At 52.1% G+C, this 18,793-nt stretch overlaps 8 protein-coding genes across 8 annotated transcripts, besides 2 other annotated features; 5 read left to right on the forward strand and 3 right to left on the reverse strand.

The window, feature by feature from the left end:
* Positions 1-19: 19 nt before the first annotated feature.
* Positions 20-1,355, forward strand: EKO05_0010202 (uncharacterized protein; the record flags this gene model as incomplete). Its single annotated transcript, XM_038942869.1, has 2 exons — positions 20-323; positions 373-1,355. The coding sequence occupies 2 exons, from the start codon at positions 20-22 to the stop codon at positions 1,353-1,355; spliced, it is 1,287 nt and encodes a 428-aa protein (XP_038794749.1).
* Positions 1,356-2,596: 1,241 nt separating this feature from the next.
* Positions 2,597-2,650: a tandem repeat.
* Positions 2,651-3,144: 494 nt separating this feature from the next.
* Positions 3,145-3,173: a tandem repeat.
* A 276-nt stretch (positions 3,174-3,449) lies between these two features.
* On the forward strand, positions 3,450-5,291 carry EKO05_0010203 (uncharacterized protein; the record flags this gene model as incomplete). The annotated part of the gene is made up of 3 exons (XM_038942879.1): positions 3,450-3,504; positions 3,578-3,940; positions 3,994-5,291. The coding sequence occupies 3 exons, from the start codon at positions 3,450-3,452 to the stop codon at positions 5,289-5,291; spliced, it is 1,716 nt and encodes a 571-aa protein (XP_038794750.1).
* A 502-nt stretch (positions 5,292-5,793) lies between these two features.
* On the reverse strand, positions 5,794-7,302 carry EKO05_0010204 (uncharacterized protein; the record flags this gene model as incomplete). Its single annotated transcript, XM_038942950.1, has 2 exons — positions 5,794-6,688; positions 6,743-7,302. The coding sequence occupies 2 exons, from the start codon at positions 7,300-7,302 to the stop codon at positions 5,794-5,796; spliced, it is 1,455 nt and encodes a 484-aa protein (XP_038794751.1).
* Positions 7,303-7,951: 649 nt separating this feature from the next.
* EKO05_0010205 (MFS transporter (Seo1)) lies at positions 7,952-9,550 on the reverse strand (the record flags this gene model as incomplete). The annotated part of the gene is made up of 4 exons (XM_038942956.1): positions 7,952-8,054; positions 8,103-9,012; positions 9,060-9,344; positions 9,391-9,550. The coding sequence occupies 4 exons, from the start codon at positions 9,548-9,550 to the stop codon at positions 7,952-7,954; spliced, it is 1,458 nt and encodes a 485-aa protein (XP_038794752.1).
* Positions 9,551-10,027: 477 nt separating this feature from the next.
* Positions 10,028-12,015, forward strand: EKO05_0010206 (uncharacterized protein; the record flags this gene model as incomplete). The annotated part of the gene is made up of 3 exons (XM_038942992.1): positions 10,028-10,258; positions 10,317-10,406; positions 10,456-12,015. 3 exons carry the CDS (start codon positions 10,028-10,030, stop codon positions 12,013-12,015), a joined length of 1,881 nt encoding a protein of 626 aa, XP_038794753.1.
* A 1,191-nt stretch (positions 12,016-13,206) lies between these two features.
* Positions 13,207-14,270, forward strand: EKO05_0010207 (uncharacterized protein; the record flags this gene model as incomplete). Its single annotated transcript, XM_038942960.2, has 2 exons — positions 13,207-13,606; positions 13,660-14,270. The coding sequence occupies 2 exons, from the start codon at positions 13,207-13,209 to the stop codon at positions 14,268-14,270; spliced, it is 1,011 nt and encodes a 336-aa protein (XP_038794754.2).
* Positions 14,271-14,549: 279 nt separating this feature from the next.
* On the reverse strand, positions 14,550-15,979 carry EKO05_0010208 (uncharacterized protein; the record flags this gene model as incomplete). Its single annotated transcript, XM_038943001.1, has 2 exons — positions 14,550-15,630; positions 15,711-15,979. The coding sequence occupies 2 exons, from the start codon at positions 15,977-15,979 to the stop codon at positions 14,550-14,552; spliced, it is 1,350 nt and encodes a 449-aa protein (XP_038794755.1).
* Positions 15,980-16,578: 599 nt separating this feature from the next.
* EKO05_0010209 (Alkanesulfonate monooxygenase) lies at positions 16,579-18,378 on the forward strand (the record flags this gene model as incomplete). The annotated part of the gene is made up of 7 exons (XM_038942813.1): positions 16,579-16,624; positions 16,753-16,904; positions 16,957-17,150; positions 17,198-17,210; positions 17,260-17,319; positions 17,364-17,661; positions 17,717-18,378. 7 exons carry the CDS (start codon positions 16,579-16,581, stop codon positions 18,376-18,378), a joined length of 1,425 nt encoding a protein of 474 aa, XP_038794756.1.
* Between the last annotated feature and the right edge of the window lie 415 nt (positions 18,379-18,793).

Here is an 18,793-nt window from a genome sequence, read left to right on the forward strand (position 1 = left end):
CTGGCCCCGCTGATACCAGATGCTTGGTGAACTGCCACTGGAAATCCTTCGACGTATATTCTCACATCTCTCACCCGAGGCTGCGCTCAACCTTTCTCATAGCTGTCGGAACACATACCAAGTTTGTGATGACTGGATCGTATGGCGTGCCATTGTGAGAAGAAGCGCGCGCGTCCGTACCGAGATACCTACAGCTGAGCCTGACGAGGAGCGTGGGGAGAACAAAGACATGATGGGAGACGCAGACATCGTTCGAGCTGGATCTGGGGTGCCCGGAGGACTTGCAGCTAAACAGTATCTGCCACAGCTTCTGGTGCTAGGATGTAAGGATGAGATGTCGGGACCGTCTAACCAAGCACTGACAACCATCAGACACGATGGCAGCACCGGTCGATCTCCAGGCTATATACAGCCAGTTCCAGGCCTTAGTCAGTAGCCAGGAGTATCCGTCTTCGCTTGTCCGTGCAAATGCCGACAGTAGCAGGTGGTTCGAGGTTTTGACTGATCCGAAGAGTCGATTTGACTCGAAAGAGTGGTTGGCGGCGCAGACTGCCAGTCTTTGCTTCGTCGTTGGCGCGCTGTCAGACTCAGGATACGCTTATCAGTCTGAGGAACCTTTCGCGCGGCTTGAAGACGTACAGTGGTTCAATTCGACTGTAAAACAGCAAGGGTGCTCGGAATCGCTAGTCATGCAGCATGCACTCGCAAACGCTGCCGTGGGCTCATTTTGTCTAGAACTCCGGGCAGCTTTATCCGGCGAGATGACAATAGGCGAGGATTTCGAGGGCACCTCCATTCCACCAACCGCTTCCAGTATCTCATTGACTTCTCCCATTCCACTACCAACTCCTTACTCATACGAGAGTCTGAAAGCTGCATCGCCAAGTTGCTTGATGGCATCAGTAGCACCAGACTTCTTCACAGGAACCTCGTGGACTGGTTACATCAGCACCAGAGGTGATTGGCGTAGCGTGTATCACGGGATCGGAGGGCACAACCTAAGCGATCTTCCATCCTCGAACGAGCTCAACCGCATGTCCAACATCCCGATCGCTGTTGACCATGCAGTACGATTCCAGGTTGCAGACACTCTGACGAATGGCGACTTCATCCTGCGGTCCAACTTTTTCCATACTCGCAACGACATGTATACTTTGATCATGCTAGTCGAGAGACGTACCGGACGACTATCGATATGTATGTCACGCTTGGGTGATCCGACACCGAAGTCGTTGCAGACTCATCTGAGGAACGCACTCAATACACCTTTTGGAATTGTATACGGTATCGAACCTGGAAGCTGGCTTTGGCTTTGGAAGTCGACATGGTCAGCCGTCGACGAGAGAGTATACTGAGAGGTTAGCAGTCTGCTGCAGATGAGTTGCTTGAACGCCTTTCCACTTGGCAAGATTAGAGCATGGAGTGACTGGAGTGTGGAACGAGGTGTAAACGACGGGCAAAGTGAGGAGGAAAGAAAAAGACGTGTTTTCAGGCCAGGCCAAGGTGGTTTTAGGGGAAGCGTATTCCTAGAACAAAAGGAATAGAGGGAAGCCAAATCCATCCAAGTCACCGTTCAGCAAGGGTGCAGTCCGAGCTGTCGGACAGTGCTTCGTACATGATCTTCTGTAGGTGCACAGCCACCGGCGGATCAAACATGCCGATTCCAGAGTCCTGGTCGATGGATCTGATTTCTTGACAATCCTGTTTAGTACCTCTGTTGTGTGCCGCTGCGGGACGGGTGGAGGAGATTAGGAATCTCGATGCCTGCGGTCGAGGCGCATCGAATGATGGTCAATCACGCGAAATTAACGCGAAATTAGCAGGTACACACATTGATATCCGCGGAGCAACAAAGAATTTTCCCTTTTCAAGCAGGGTTTCATGCAACGAACGTGATGTTTGGTGATGTGGTTGTTGTGACGACGAGACAGGAATGTGCGTTAGCACCGCGGGCGGTCACGTGAGAAATGCTTTCATTCGTTCAGGCTGCACGGATCAGCTCAGCCTGGCTCTCATCGTGGTTGAGCGGGTGGACGATTCAGCAAGCTGCATCTCGAGATCCTGCAGCTTGCACGAAGATTGCGCTAGTTGATTGGACCCCATGGGCCACCCCGCAGATGGCGCACTCTGCAACCCAATGTTGCGGCTGCATGCCTCTCGGCGAGTTATGTTCACCGCACATTGGCTGATGGACAAGAATGTCGAGTGCAAACATATAATGTCATCGTGACCGCAGCGCGTGTTGGTGTTGTGGAGATTGACGTATGGTAACGCAAAGAGCGCCACAAGAAGCTGTCAAGGAATGGGCTTGATCCTGACAGGTCGTTTGTCTCAACTCGTACCTCGCGCCGGCGCGCATGATATCGGGCGATGCGAATTTTTCGTTAGCACACCTCGAGTGCCTCGTTGGAGCTGGACCACAGAGAACTCGTTGGAGCTGGACCAAGAGGCCTCTTGAGACCGACCACAGAGGCCTCTTGAGACCGACCACACAGGCCTCCCTGGAGCTGGACCACAAAGGGCAGTTGAGACCAAACGGGAAAAGACGACTCAACAAATCACCATCCAATGTAAGAGGATGAGTGCGGCAGGTGACGCATGGAGCATGGAGCATGGAGCATGGAGCATGGAGCATGGAGCATGGAGCATGAGCGCTCGGAGACAAAGATACGGTGAGCAACACAGGATTTGAGAATGCAGGGCTTTGCTCAACAGATGCTGCCCTCGGCAAACCCGGTTTTCGAGGTCATGACGTCTGGAAGGGCGACAAGGGGCACGGGATGCCGTGGGTGGCCAGTTGGGGAAGCTGCCAAAGTCCCTGCCGCTGGGGGTGCCAGAGGTGAGATGGTGGGCGAGGCCTGAGTTCAGCGTCTTCGAGCGTACCCAGGGACAGCGGCTACGAAAGAAGCCGCACGCAGCCAGCGGTAGAAGTGCAGGTCAGAGATTCCAAGCCACCAACGGTAGAAGTGCAAGTCAGAGATTCCAAGCCACCAACGGTAGAAGTGCAAGTCAGAGATTCCAAGCCACCAACGATAGAAGTGCAAGTCAGAGATTCCAAGCCACGAAACGGAGAGTGAAACGGACAAGGCAGGACAAGCGGGTGGGCGAGGTGGAGCGGACAGGGAGCACGGCACGTTGGTCTCCTTTTCGTTTTTCGTTTTTCGTTTTTCGTTGCACGACGAGGGCGCTCTGCGCTAGACTGGGACAAGTTGGGTTGTGGCACAGAGGAAGAGACGGTCACGTGGTGGTGACTTCAGTAACAGTTCCAACTTGGTGGACGGTCTTCGGCCCGTGGGCGTGTTAGCGTTGATAAGCCCCAGGCGCCGCCATTTGTCTCTCCACCACCACCGCCAAACCTTGATTGCCATCCTTCCCTTTCCCATGCGCGGCCGCCCCTTCTCTCCGCTCTCCAGTCACCAGTAGGCCCGCCAACCCGCCAACTCGCCAACATGCCTCTCGACCCCAAGGACGAGCCGTTTCCGACGAAACAGCTCATCATCATCGGTGCGTGCTGCCGTGGCTGCTGCTCGACGCGGTGACGTCATGGGAAATCGAGACTTTTCTAACCGCCGGCCAGGAATATGCCGTTTTTCCGAGCCGCTCGCCTTCAATTCCATCCTCGCCTACTCGTACGTGATGGTGCAGGACCTGGGCATCCATGAACGCGATGCGTCCTTCTACTCCGGACTGCTCGTGTCGGCCTACGCCATCGCCGAGGCCATGACGGCGCCCCTGTGGGGATCCATCTCCGACGTCTACGGCAGGAAGCCGGTCGCGCTCATTGGCCTGGCGGGCGTGGCCATGTCCAGCATCGTCTTTGGCATGGCTGGCACTTTTTGGGTTGCGCTGCTTGCGCGATTCGTCGGCGGTGCCCTGAACGGAAACGTCGCCATCATGCAGACCATGGTGGCTGAGATGGTCAAGAACCCAGCCCACGAGCGTAAGGACATGGTCCGCCTGCGTGCCTGCATCTGACGCTGACCCACTCCACAGCTCGCGCGTATGCGACACAGCCCTTCGTCTGGACTCTGGGAGGCATCATTGGCTCCGCCATGGGTGGCTTCCTTGCTCAGCCAGCTGTCTTCTACCCCAACGCCTTCGCCCAAGACGGCCTCTTCGGGAAATACCCATACCTTCTTCCCAACCTCGTCGCAGCCATCGGCATCGTTCTGGCCATCATCCAGGGCATCTTCTTCCTGAAGGAGACCCTGGTCCGTGAGGAGGAGCCCGACCAGAACGGCGGCATCACGTACGGCGACAACATCAACGAGAGGAGTCGCCTGCTTCCACCCCAGCAGCCTCATCAGGTTCCCGGACGTGTCCGCGGTTCCATGGCTGGCTCCATGCGTGAGCCTCGCGGTTCCATCGTCAGCTTAACGAGGGAACGTCTGCACTCCATGTCGGTGGCAGGCAGCATTCGTCACATTCGCAAGCGCGCCTCTTTCCTCGAAGAGGGCATGCCAGCACCCTTTGACCAACGTTTCGACATCCGCCGCTCGTCCTTTGGCACAATGCACTCGATTCGGGTTGCGCCTCACCCCGTCCTCCCCACTCGTGGACCGCCTGCCAAGCCGCGCGCGACTTTCAACAAGACCGTTGTCATGATGATCATCGCCATGTCCATCTTCGCGTTTCACCAGATGGCCTTCATCAGCATTCTTCCCGTCTACATTATTGACGAGCCCACGACCCGCGGTGTAGATTTCCGCGGTGGTCTTGGCATGTCTCTCCACGATGTCGGTGCTTTCCTTGCCATCAACGGCTTCATCGCCTTGTTCGTTCAAGGCTTCATCTTCCCCATCTTCGTTGAGCATGTTGGTGTGTGGAAGTCGTTCTTCTACATGGTTCTCTTCTACCCCATCTGCTACGTCATTATCCCTTTCATCAGTGCCCTCCCTGACGAATTCATCTCCCCCGGCGTGTACTTGACGCTCCTCCTGCAGGCCTTCTTCGGTATCATCGTTTTCCCCTGTTCGCTCATTCTGATGAAGAACGCTGTTCCCTCGCCACTGGTTCTCGGCCGCGTCAACGGTCTGGCCATGTCCGCCTGCTGTCTTGCCAGGACGATCGCCTGCCCCTTGGTTGGAGCTATCTACTCTATTGGCGGCAGCGCTACCGCATGGTTCGGTCTGACGCTCATGGCCGTTTTCGGTGTCTTTCAGTTGATCTGGGTACCCAAGGAGGATGTCGGCCCGGTTGAAATCGACAACGGCCTCAAGAAGGTTGTCCACAACAACGACGATCACGAGGACGCGATCGATGACATCTCGGTCATCGGATCTGTGCGCTAATCGTCGCGAACATGACTGAGTTTGCGGGCTACCGTATCGAGGATCATAATGTCCATTAAAGGGGAATCGTTACCCGATATCTCATTTTCTGCATCATTGTTCGGCGTTGGGGGGGGGTACTTTCCACGGGCTTCACGAGAATCTGATCATCGCCAGTCATTGGTCATGTGAGCATTTCTTGCATAGCGAGCCGAAAAGCTTAACGCCATCTGTAATATGTTCCTGCATTAGACTGCAATCCTATCGACACGTCATCTATCGCCATATCATCGCTTGTGTATGTGAAGCTATCCTGGATGTGTCAACAAACAACCGAGTTTCGTGGAATTGCGTCCTGGTGGTGATGGTCTTCTAGCAAAGTCGCAATAGTTGCTACATCGTAGTTCAGGTGGGTCAAATACTTGATACTTTGGCATTGTTGTTTCTAAACACATCAGACATTGAGTTCGATATCCAGTAGGTCCTCGTGAGCTTTTGAATTTGCATTCTCCAGAGTCAATACCTAAGGCTTGCTCTCGTCGTACACATCGTACTTGTACTGGCTTCCAGTATGATCATCCCTCAACCCTGCTTGTCCCTTCCCGTACACCTTCTCTCTCGCCGTCAACCCCTCTTCTTCCGGCTGTGAGTAGATCCCCCTCTTTCTCAACACAGGCACCAAGAGATCCACAACATCTTCGAAGCTCCCCGGCGTCGTGACGTACCCGATATTGAATCCATCAACATCCGCCTCTCTTACCCACCGCTCGAGCTCATCTGCCACCGTCTCCGGGCTCCCAACACTCACAGGCCCCAATCCACCAATCGACGCCTTCTCCGCAATGACCTTGGGCGTCCACTCCGGCACCTCAGGCGACGTAACCGTGAATTGGTCCAACAGACTCCTGACTCGATGATCCGTCGTCGCATCATCAGCAGTTAGAATCTTGTCAGGCGGGTACTGACTCAGATCGATGCCCGTCCAGCCCGATACGAGAACCAACCCACCAATCTCGCTCGCGTACTTCTTCAGCTCTTCGTACTTCTGCTGTGCCTCCTCGTCCGTCTTTCCGAGGATAGGGGTGAAGGTTGCGAAGAACTTGATGCTTTGCGGATCACGACCTTTCTCCTTGGCTAGTTCGCGGATCTTTGTAATCTTGGGCTTCAGCACGACTGGCGAGTGAGACGACACAAAGATGGCTTCAGCGTGGTTTGCAGCGAACTCGCTGCCCGCCGAGGAAGTGCCGGCTTGGAACAGAAAGGGCGTACGTTGGGGCGAGGGATCAACGATGTGTCTGCTCTCAAGATGGAAGAATTGCCCTTTGTGCTTGATGGTCCTGACACGATCCGGATCAATGTACTCGTCTTCTTCTTTGCTCTCGCTGATGGCCTCGTTGGCCCAACTGCCTTCCCATAGCCTTTTGTCTCGTCAGTCCAGCCATTCAAGCGCTATGCGGAGACGAGCTGCTTACTTGTAAAGCACGCGTAGATACTCATCCGCCTGCGCATACCGCTCGTCGTGTTCAATAGGATGGTCCAACCCAATCGCCTTGAACGCCGCCTTCTTCCAGCTCGTCACAATGTTCCAGCCAAACCGGCCCCCCGTCAGATGGTCCAGCGTACTGAACCTCTTCGCGAGCAAGAACGGTGGCTCGAAGCTCGTGCTCGCTGTGATGGCGAACGCGAGGTTCTTGGTCACGGCGGCCATGGCGGATATCGGGATCGTGGGATCCGTCATGGGCCATTGCGCGGCTCGCCGGATGCAGTTGTCGAGCGAGTCCTCGTAGGTGTCGTATCCGCCGTATGTGTCGGCGAGGAAGAGGGCGTTGATTCCGCCGCGCTCGAGAAGCTTGGCTAGATCTATCCAGTAGTCGAGCTTGCGCTTGGTGGCGGACTTGTCTTTTGGGTTCTTCCATTGGCCGGGCGAGAGGTGGCCGACTGTACTCATGTCGAATGCATTGATGAGTATCTTCTTTGGGGGAGTTCCATTGTTAGTTGTGGTTCCATTGTTCCTGGATATTGATTCGGCCATGGTGTGTGGTTGCGGATGCTATTGTAAAGAAGGTGGCACTAATCGAATAAATGTATCCTATACTAAACGAATCGGATATACGTGCTATATCTCTCCTTGTGATCCTACCGTACTACTGTTCACCATGTTGGTGTTCACGCTCGCCATTATGCGATGTGGAGAATCGTGATGCAGGGCGGCGATTGCGCCATCTTACAATCATTATCCGAAGTCGCAACACGCTGTGGGGTAGCTGCAACTGCAATGTCATGCGGGCAGGATAACAATCCTTCTTGCGTGATTTTCATGTGGATGCAATTATCGATTCCTAGTGGAGCTTGAACTGTTGAGAACGCCACGCATTAGGTGGTCATGAGTCGAAAAAGGCGCGTTGACGAGCCTTGCCTGGTGATTTATCAGGTTATCGAGAATGCATACTATTATTGAGATGCTCAAAAGTATCACTCTCGGTGGCAGTGAAGAATCAGAAAATCGGCCTTTGGAACGCTAGATGAAAGGGTTAAAACTTGTTCGAATTTGAATGTGATTCGCAGATAAATGATATTGGCTCACAAAAAACTTTAGAGTACCTACAAATAATTTTTATACACTTCAGACGTGAGAAAATTTAGTGCTGGGGTCTGGGTGTAGAGCTCACTGTCATGCTGTGCTAGGCTGGACCCTCAGTAACGGGTACGATCTTAGGATTATACCGGTTAATCGCCTCGTTGATCGAGCTTGCAGTTTCGTCTTCTGCATCTATTGCTCCTCTACTACACAAGTCAGCAAACGACTCGCACAATATGAATGCCAGAACGTACCTTGGTTGCTTATTTATATACATCTTAATGATGTGTGCCAAGATAACCAAACATACAGCATTTGCGAGCACGAAGGCCCATCCTTTTGGGAACCTAGGTCCTTCAACGGTTTGGAAAACCAATAATGGAGTCCAGGCAGTAGTTGATTGGGCAACCGTATTAGCGAGCACCAATGCAACAGCGCGCTCTGCTGGTGAGTAACTGAGTTGACTGTTGATCCATCCGTACAACACGCTTGACATGGCCACAGCCGAATACGTGGTCATGAAAGCAAACCACTTGGCCGACTCTGGCACGTTCCAGATTGTAAGAATGATGAGACCGATGATGTTCCAGGTGTGAGAAACCGTTATCGCCCATGCGGGTCCTAGGAAAAGATCCGAAGCGAAGCAAACAGCCAGCGTGTAGAAGATCCCTAAGGCTGGAGAGATAGCACCGAGCTCGTTGACACGTGACTTAGAGTACCGGTTCAAGCTCTTGAGCCATAGCAAATAGCCTCCGGAGGATGTGTTGAGGCATCCGTTCCAGAAAAAGATGTCCAGTAGCAGAAAAGCCCAGACAAGCGGTGATTTGGCAATCTTAACAAACGTGTGAACAGTGACGTTGCCCTTGACTTCGTGACCGGCCTTCTGCAGCCTGTGTTTTGCAAGCTCAACATCATGATCGGTCAGAACGAGCTTGTTAGGCTTATCAGGCGTGCCTGGGAGGACGCATAACCCAAGAAAACCAACGGGAATGGTAATGATTGCACATACAATGTACATCCATCTCCATCCCGCGAGGCCCTGTACGCCATCCAAGCGTGATGTTGCTCCAGACTGAATCAAGGCTGCGGTGAGAGTACCTAAAGTGAGGCCAACGTAGAAGAAACCTCCACGACGGCCGATTTCATCTCCACGATACCAGGATCCTGTTGTACGGTAAGCTGTTGTGTGGGGTTGAAATTGTTGCTCTTACCAAAGATATAGTGGATGGCTGGAAAGAAGGCTGCTTCGAAAAGGCCCACCAAGAATCGGTACGCTGCCAGCTCTGCAAACGAATGAACTCGGTACTGGAGCAGCGTGAAAATACCCCAGGCTATGTCGAGAAATGGGAGAAGATAGTACATAGGAATTCGTGTGAAGAGATACATAAACGGCAGTTGACCAACTACTGTGCCGACCACATAAAGTGTCTGGAGGCGGACGAGCTCATTTCCTTGAAAGCCCAAGTCTTCTTTGAGGCCGGCAACATAGGCATTGTCTGTACATGTTAGTGTTGAAGACGTGAAATGCATACAAAGACTCACTGATGTTAGCTTGATCGATGTACTTGACCCAATAGGCCAGAAAGACGTAAGGTACAATCAGGAAATCGAGTTTCGCAATCAGCTTACGCTCTTCTGGCGTATCATAATCCTGGAACCACCGAATTTGGTACCATTTACGGCTTTTGCTCGGTGCAGACATTAGTACTGATTAGAATGAAGGCCTTGATACTATGTTGTACCGCATCAGGTCTGCAACCTTATGTATGCCTATGTTCAACATGCCTGACATGGAGAAGTCCGATGTCGACTTTGCGTGCGGCCTATGCTAGGATTGAGAGCGAGAGACTTACGCCAATTTACTCTCAATGCTTGACAGCATGACAAGGTAGCGAGCACGACAGCCAAGTTGGCTGCCACATGGCGCATACCGTCAACCAGTGGGGTGAAGGCGTGATTACCACCATTATGCCGAGCTGCAATGGCGGAAGATCAGGCAAACACCGAAAACGCGACGATAACGGATGAAACGTGGCTCGGAGGTGTATCGGTGAGCCAGTCATCTCATCATTTAAAACAACGTAGATGAAAGCCTTAAATCTTCACATTGCATTGCATTGTTGCGGGAGCGAGCCACCTACCCTCATTCTAAGCTCTGCCGATACTAGTCCCAAACGAGATGGCTTCAACAGCCGTTATCCCCGCCACTGAAACACAGGGCAAGACGTCACCATCAACAACTTCGACGCGACGCGTCGCACAGTTGACTGAGCATCTTGCGCCCGTGAGCGAGACGGAACAAGTCAACACTCAACCTGTATTGCCAATCAACTATCCTGTCTCGCAACTGCAACTTGACCCCAATCACCATATCGACGATGTCCGGCAGCTGAAAGTTGCTGTCATTGGGGTACGTTTCTTTTCTAGCTCAAGCTTCATGATTGAGAAGAGCTTCTAACAGCACAAAGGCTGGTTTAGCTGGTATCAATGCCGGTATTCTACTTCCAGCGAAAGTTCCTGGAATTCAGTTGACTATTTTCGAGAAGAACGAGGACGTAGTAAGTCAAGTGCATCTCAAGCTAGTCGAGCTCTCTTAACACTTGCTAGAGCGGAACATGGTTGGAGAACACATACCCTGGTGTACGATGTGATATACCAGCCCATGTCTATCAGAGCACATTCTCGCCTAATACGCAATGGTCTGAGATCTTCGCTAAAGGTGCTGAGATTCGAGATTACTGGCAAGCAACAGCCAGGAAACACGACGTCTACAAATATGTCAAGTTGCGACATCGCGTCGACGATGCATCGTGGGATGATGCGAGATCTAAATGGAGCGTAAAAGTCCACAACCTCGTCAATGACACCTCAAGCCGGGAGGAGTTCGACTTCGTTATTACAGCCATTGGGCGCTTCAACGCCTGGAAGTTGCCAGACTATCCAGGCCTCGATACCTACAAAGGCCATCTTCGGCACACGTCGAATTGGGACCCGTCTTACGACCCAACAGGCAAAAGGGTCGCAGTCATCGGCAACGGAGCAAGCGGACTTCAGATAGTACCGCACCTGCAGCGAATATCGAAGCATGTCACTCACTTTGTACGTAACCCAACGTGGATTGCCACATCGTGGGCTGGAGACGAGAGGACTTTCGAGCCTCAGCCATACCCTGCCGATCAACGAGAGTCATTCCAAGATCCAGAAATCTATCTCAAGTTCCGTAAAGAGATCGAAGAGAAGTACTGGAGGCGCTTTCGGGCTATGGTGCGAGGATCTGAAGAGAATGAGGGTATCAGAGAAACCTTCATCGAAGTGATGAAAGCGCGAGCGGCTAAAAAACCCGAACTACTGGACGGCTTAATTCCAGAATTTGCACCGCACTGCCGAAGACTGACTCCAGGCCCTGGATATCTCGAGGCGCTCACTGAGGAGAATGCCGAGCTTGTCAAGACGCCAATCAAGCAATTCACATCTGCTGGCATTGAGACAGTCGATGGCAAGACATATGAATTCGATGCTATCTTCTGCGCCACCGGCGCCAATACCGATCTTGTACCGCCGTTCCCAATTAAAGCACGCGGGATAGATCTGAACAAAGCCTGGAAGCCGGACGGTGAATTCGGATTTCCTTACACCTACCTAGGCACTGCAACGCCAGGCTTTCCAAACCTGTTTTTCCTGGCCGGACCGCACGCAACTGGTCCATCTGGAACCGTTCCACAGGCCGTAGAGACGGCGCTCACATACTTTGCAAAGATACTACGAAAGGTTTCTTCTCAAGGCATCAAGTCCATTGCACCATCCAAGGAGGCAGCAGATGACTTTGTAGACTATTGCGATGCCTTCTTCCCAAAGACCGTACTGACAGACAACTGCTCCTCGTGGAACAACGGAGGACTCCCTGGACAGAGGATACATGGACTATGGCCTGGGTCTGCTGCCGGGCTTACCCTTGTTAGACGCGACCCCCGCTGGGAAGACTGGGAGTATGAGCGGTTCAACAAGCAGAATCGATTTGCATATTTGGGCAATGGATACACCAGAGGGGAAATTGATGAGTCTGCTGATCTGACTTCGTACCTCAAAGCACCTGGTCAGGAGCTGGACCTGAAAGACGTCCACGAGAGCTGGTGGGATCTACCAGGTGCCATCAAGAAGTCAACTTGAATACAGTTCAGCCTTTCTCTCCAGCCAACCTCCGCAATTACAATCATGTTAAGCTCAAAGCCCTTGCTCCACAATATCCGAACACTATCCGCGAGCTTTTTTGGTGTCTGCTCGATGCTCGTAGGCCGCTGATATGTCGATTGCAAGTGCATGCCCAATTCAGTAATTCCGTCACAGCATTACGTGGCCGCTAGCAGACGTACATAGTGCCCAAAATCACGACATCCATTTTGCTGGAACCGCCCTCGCTTGCATCAGTCGTTCGAAGTTCTTATCTACCAGTGGTAATTCGCAAAGGGCAGGGGAGATGACGTGCTACCCCATCGAAACCCCGACCTTTACAACATGCCGAAGAAGACCCGCAGCCATATTGGGCCGTATCTGGGTTACATCTGGACCTGCATGGAAGAAACCTGAAGTTATCCACTCCGTGTACCGGAGCCATGGCGCACGGAACCATACGACCCTTGCGTGGAAATTGCCATGTAGACGCGTGCTTACAAGCTTTGGATGAATGATGGCTTCGGGAGCTGCTAGCCCTTTGTGAGTACTGCCGACACTACAGGACGATATCAAGACTTCAAGGACTATATCTAGTTCGATCTTTCCATGAATTGATCTGCAAACATTGTCAAAGATGACTACACAAGACTCGGCTCTGGAATCCGGAAGCGATGTTGAGGTTGAAAGGCGCGACTATCCAAGTATGCAAAGCTCCAGCTTTCCTCTAGATTCTCCACACTAACACTGTCAGCAAAATGGTATCGCGGCACGTTCTTCAACATGACCATACTTGGTCTTTGTAACTTCTCGGCTCCGGGTATCTGGGGGGCTATGAACTCGCTCGGTGCAGGAGGGGCTCAGTCTCCTCATCTAGTCAACGCTGGCAACGCGCTCACTTTCTGCTTGATGGTGGTTAGCTGCTACTTCAGCAGTGCGATTGTTCACTACATTGGAATCAAAGGAGCGCTGATCTTTGGAACGCGAGTGGAATTCTAACCGAACACTGACTGACATACTGACTTTTCGATAGCATCGGATATGCCCCATATGCAGCAGCTTGTAAGTACCCACATCATTCGTACAAATGCCTGCTAATGTTGTGTAGTGTACACGAACAACCGCTTCGGAACCGAGTGGTTCATCTACCTCGGAAGCTCGTTGTGCGGCATCTCGGCAGGTGTCTTCTGGATGGCCGAGGCCGCCATTGCCATCGCCTATCCCGAGCCCTGGAACAAAGGCAAAGCACTTGGATACTGGCTTACCTTTCGTCTTGCTGGTCAGATTCTTGGTGGAGCAATCAACCTTGGACTCAATGCCGACCGCGATCAAGCGGGCAGCGTGTCTTACACGGTCTACCTGATTTTCATCGCGTTACAGTGCATTGGTCCCTTCGTTGGTCTCTTCCTCAACAAGCCTAGCCGGGTCCAGAGGAAAGACGGCAAGAAGGTTGACTTGACAATCCTGAACAACCCATGGTTCGAGATCAAAGCCACGACTAAGTTGTTCTTCACGAAGAGATTCCTCCTCACTGTTCTATGGATTGGACAAGCAGTATTCGCCGAGGCCGTCTACAACACATATTTGGCCCGTAAGTCAAACGTTTCTTGAATGGAAAGTCTCAGTCGGCTGACCAAAATATAGTTTGGTTTTCTGTGCGCTCACGTGCTCTGGGGTCTTTCTTATCGGGAATCGTGGCCGTGACATGCGGCAACTTGCTCGGTAGCTACCTGGACAGAGCATCTATTCCACTGAAATTCCGTGCTCGCACCACCTTTTGGTCTATCGCCGCTCTTCAGGGTGCTTGGTGGCTGTGGATCACCATACTTGTCACCGAGTTCCGTTCTACTCAGCCAACATACGACTGGTTATCTGCTGGGTTTGGCCGCGCTTTTGCCGTCTTCGTCTTTCTGACAGTGGGATTCCAACTCAACTACCTCTTTCTGTACTTCTTTATAGGTCAGCTTGCGGAAAACGAGCCTGAGGTTATCCGATATGCGGCTTTGCTAAGAGGTACGGAGTCTGCATGGCAAGCGATCAGCTATGGCATCACTTCCGTCACCGTGTTCGCTGAGGTCGGAGCCGTCTACTGGAACTTCGCGCTCTGGGCGGTCGCAATCTGGCCCGCATGGCTGGTTCTCAGGGAGTTTGGTGTTGAAAAGAAGACATTCGAGGATGAGATTGCTGCCAAGGACGACGCACCAGTGGTGTCCACCATTGTAAATGTGGAGCAGAGAAAGTCAGGCCTAGATTGAGCAACTCTTCCGGAAAAATGAAGGTATCTGAGGTGATAATGGTACAGAATGTATCGGCGACATCATTGCGCTCGCAACTTCCTCACCGCACATTAGAGGCTAGACATATTAGAAATTGAGAACGAACAGCGTATAATATTTCATGCGTCACGGCGCAACCATGGCTATCGAGAATGATCGTAAGACTGTGAAGCAAAAGCTACTTCATGTATCATGTTATGATGCCTTGAGTCGGCTCCGATACAGCTATTCTTTTATGAACAAGACCGTACATTCCAACTAAGGCAAAACAGCTACCAATCGGCCGCCACTGATCTCTCTTCTTCTCATTCTGTTCAATCCTTCATTGATGGAGCCCAATCCATCCACCGTTCCAACGACGTCTGGTGGCACCAACAGTCCTTTGACAAGCAATTTCTCGCACCAAGCACTCAGCGCTTCACCCACCTCCGGAATCTCATGGTAAAGTTTGATAGGCACATTGTGGAGTGTCACATCTCCCGGTATGTCGGTCTTAGGTAGTCCAGTCAGTCCGACCAGATGCGACCGCAGACCATCTTCCGCAGACTCCAACGGTGTCGATGGTGGAGTTGGAAGTTTCGAGTCTTTCCGTTCGTAGTTTTGCGCATCCTTTGGCAGGGAAGAGATGGGCGAGGTGGAGGATGCCAGCGATCGCAGGAGCTGAGCGGCAGATTCTTTACCCTGTGTATCGAAGCCAAAACGTGCGCTACCCTTTGTTGCTCGCTTGATGATGTCGATCGCTCGTTCCGGGTCATGCGAGTCCACGAGTAGGTCCGGACGTGTAGTCACGTTCGAAGACAGCCGCACTCCATGTTTTGCGGTATCGACGATAGAGACGATCTTGAGGCCGAACAGTCTTGCAATTTGCTTTGTGAGATGTGCGCTTGTGGAGCTGCCGCCCCAAATGACAAGATAATCTTTAGCTTTAGCTCGATCGTCCTCGCTAATGCTCTCGAGACACTCCTTTCTTATGTCCACTGGTAACCTCTCCGGGTCAATGTTGCGCACAATCTTCAATAGATCCGGACCGTCTTCGATGTCTTCGAAGCTGACACCCATGCATATACCTAATGCCAATACTGCAGACACAAAGGCTACACCCAGGATACTTCCCGACTCCGCCGAGATGTTGTGTGGAAGACGAATAGTATTGAAAGATGATGCAATGCTGTATTCTTGAAACGCAGCTTTTCGCAGGTCGCGATAGTCCGTCGAGGGAATAGTAACGACATCGCCTTCGCGTATACGAGAATCTGGAGCTTTCGGTGCTTTCACAACGATGCCCGAGAGTTCTCGCCCGGAAACATACGGTAATACTGGTATTCCGAAGTTGTAGTCACTGGTTCGCTGTCAGTTTCAAACCCATTACCGTTCAGATAGTGTTGAAATTGCGATTCTGGGTTCAGAGATCGTACTCACGGCGCTTTCCAGTCGATTGGATTCAGTCCTACCGCAGTGACCTTGACTAGCAGCTCGGAGTCGTGCTGTATTTCCGGAACAGCGTGATCCACAGCCACTTCATATGGTTGGCGAATCGCGTGCAGTAGCAATGCAGATTGTTGTTCTGGATGTGGTGTGTCTATTTTCTTGCGCTGAAACTGGTTCTGTACATTGTCTGCAGTGGCCTGTTTACTGACTTCTGCAGGTGCTTTTGAGATACTCTTGGGTCGCCATCGCCACGGAACCATGATGTTGTGAGTACAGAGGAGTCTGAAGACGCGAATACGGTATGATCACGGCAGTTGTGATGGGACAAAAAAGTTGAAGTATGACCCAAGGAGGTCATAGGATGTGACCGCAGCCTAGCGTCCTTGCTCAGAACGACTGAAAGGGCATTCCCGGACATCGTCATATTGCAGATTGGTCAGTGCAGGAGCTAGTGCGATACATGCATACAAACATGACCCGCCTCGGTGTCTACGGCCTCTTCACGGGGACCTTTATGTCGGCATTGTGGGGTCTAATGGCGTGGTAACTGCAAAGGAGAAGAACGGCTACAACAGGCTGCTAGAGTCGCACTAAAACGTGGGTAAATCGAGGAACCTAAAGAGAAGCGTGTTAGAGACGAAGAGCGGTACGAATCCGTGTTCTGTTACGCGACGCTGATTTGTGTTGGGATTGGAAGATAAGCGATTGCGTGAATGGAGACCATGAGCACACCATCTGCCCCATCAAATCGAAGCAACGTCGACAGCGACATCGGAATCATATGTATCTATGCAAGCCTCAGTAAGCACAGAATAACACAACTCGAGAGCACGACATCTTCTTGGGAATACACGAAATCATGGCACCCCCGAAGAAATGGATAGTGAACGCGTTCGTGGAGATGTGTAAGTCCACGTGACCTCGCGTCAACCAACGTCATCTCCGTCTGACGCGACACACTTCCCCGCTTGACAAACGCTTCCTTCTGTCCGTTTTGGTAAGACGATAGACTGACTTCTGAATGAACCAACAGGTAGTGGCCATCAGTCTCCTGGACTATGGAGGCATCCAGAAGATCACTCGCACGAGTTCGGCGACGTGGAGCATTGGGTCGAACTTGCAAAGCTCCTGGAAGAGGCCAAGTTCCACGGAATCTTCATTGCCGATGTTCTCGGTGGCTATGATGTGAGTTTTGAAATGGACCGAGGCGCAGAGCTTGGTCTTAACAAACGATAAGGTTTACAACGGCAACCTCGATGCCGCGAAGATCTCTGGCGCGCAATGGCCCGTCAACGAACCGCTCAGTGTTGTAAGCGCAATGGCAGCAGCGACAAAGAGCATTGGTTTTGGCGTAACAGTGTCGACCACGTACGAGCAGCCTTACCACTTGGCTCGCCGGCTATCAACCGTTGATCATCTATCGAAGGGCCGGTACGTACAATTTTTACAATGTACTCCGACAGCTGCTAACAAGCTAGATTGGGATGGAACGTAGGTCATGGTTGCGGTTTTGTGAAACGTGGAACTAAACAACCTGCAGATTGTTACCAGTTACCTCGACTCCGCTGCCCGTAACATGGGCTTCAAGGAGCAGGTGGCAGTGAGTTCCACCATGGTACAGAAGAGCAGAGCTGACTCTGGCAGCACGAAGAAAGATATGCTCAAGCTGAAGAGTACGTGAGAGTGATGTACAAGCTGTTCGAGTCGTCATGGCGTGACGATGCGGTTGTGCTTGACCGCGAGAAGGGGGTGTACACAGTTCCAGAGCGGGTCCGCGAGATCAACCACAAGGGCAAATACTTCACAGTCCCTGGACCTCATATCTGTCAGCCAAGCCCGCAGCGCACCCCGCTGCTTCTTCAAGCTGGAACCTCCAAGGCTGGTAAGAAATTCGCTGCCGAAAGCGCGGAAGCTATATTTGTCAGTGCCTTCAGCCCCTCGGGTAAGTTCAGAAATTCTTCTTCGGGATATGCAGCAAGCTAACCACAGCAATCAAGTGCCCGCGAAAAGTATTGCAGAGATTAGGGAGTTAGCAGCATCGCAACACGGTAGAGACAGAAACAACATCAAGGTCCTGGCGCTTGTGACTCCAATTATCGGGCGGACCGAAGAAGAGGCCCAAACCAAACTGGCTGATTACCGCAAGTATGCCTCGCTCGATGGTGCACTGGCTCTTTTCTGCGGGTGGACAGGTATCGATCTTGGCAAGTATGGCGACGATGAAGAGCTTCGACAGGTTGAGAGCAACGCCGTGAGATCGACTGTGGAGGCATATGCGAAGTTCTCTCCCGGAACATCGAAGTGGACAAAGCATACCGTTGCTGAGCACGTGAGCATTGGTGGAAATGGTCCCATCATCGTGGGGACACCGGCTCAGGTGGTAGACGGACTGCAGACCTGGGTTGACGAGGCTGATGTTGACGGATTCAATTTCGCTTACGCCTTGTTCCCGCAATCGTTCAAAGATATCATTGAGCTTTTACTGCCGGAATTGAGAGCGAGGGGTTTGTTCTGGGATGATTACGCTGTTCCGGGAGGCACGTACCGAGAGAACTTCTATGGAAAGCCAGGGCAGAAGGGCCCACTGGACGAGCATGTCGCGTCGAAGTACCGCTGGAAGGCTGGAGTCGATGCCAAAGACCACGCAATCCCCGAATGAGTGGTGGAACAGTACTACAAATAAAATGATGCAACTGATGGTAGCTGAATTGTACTATGGAGATGAAGGTCGCGTCACGACGCGTTGACTGCCACTCAGATACGCTAGCGTGCCAAGCCATCGCTGAGTCATGTAGACCAGAGCACTTTCCACTTCTACTTCTACCATCTCACGCATGTAGCAGCTCTCCATCTTCTGATCCTCTGCGCGAGACGACGAATGTTTTTCTTCGGTAGTGCATCTCACAGCATGCTCATACAAGCGTAAGGTGCACCAAGGAAGCTGTCTGCTGCGCCTCCACATTACTCGACCAATGATGCTTCCACAGAAAGGCCTGGGCAAGAAACAAGGTTACTGGAAGTTTGGAGCCGAGCGCGCCTTGAGCGGTCTGTGAGATAAGGCTATTGCAAATTTT

The sequence above is a fragment of the Ascochyta rabiei genome, chromosome 18, assembly GCF_004011695.2.
Source record: "Ascochyta rabiei chromosome 18, complete sequence".
Lineage (NCBI taxonomy): Eukaryota > Fungi > Ascomycota > Dothideomycetes > Pleosporales > Didymellaceae > Ascochyta > Ascochyta rabiei.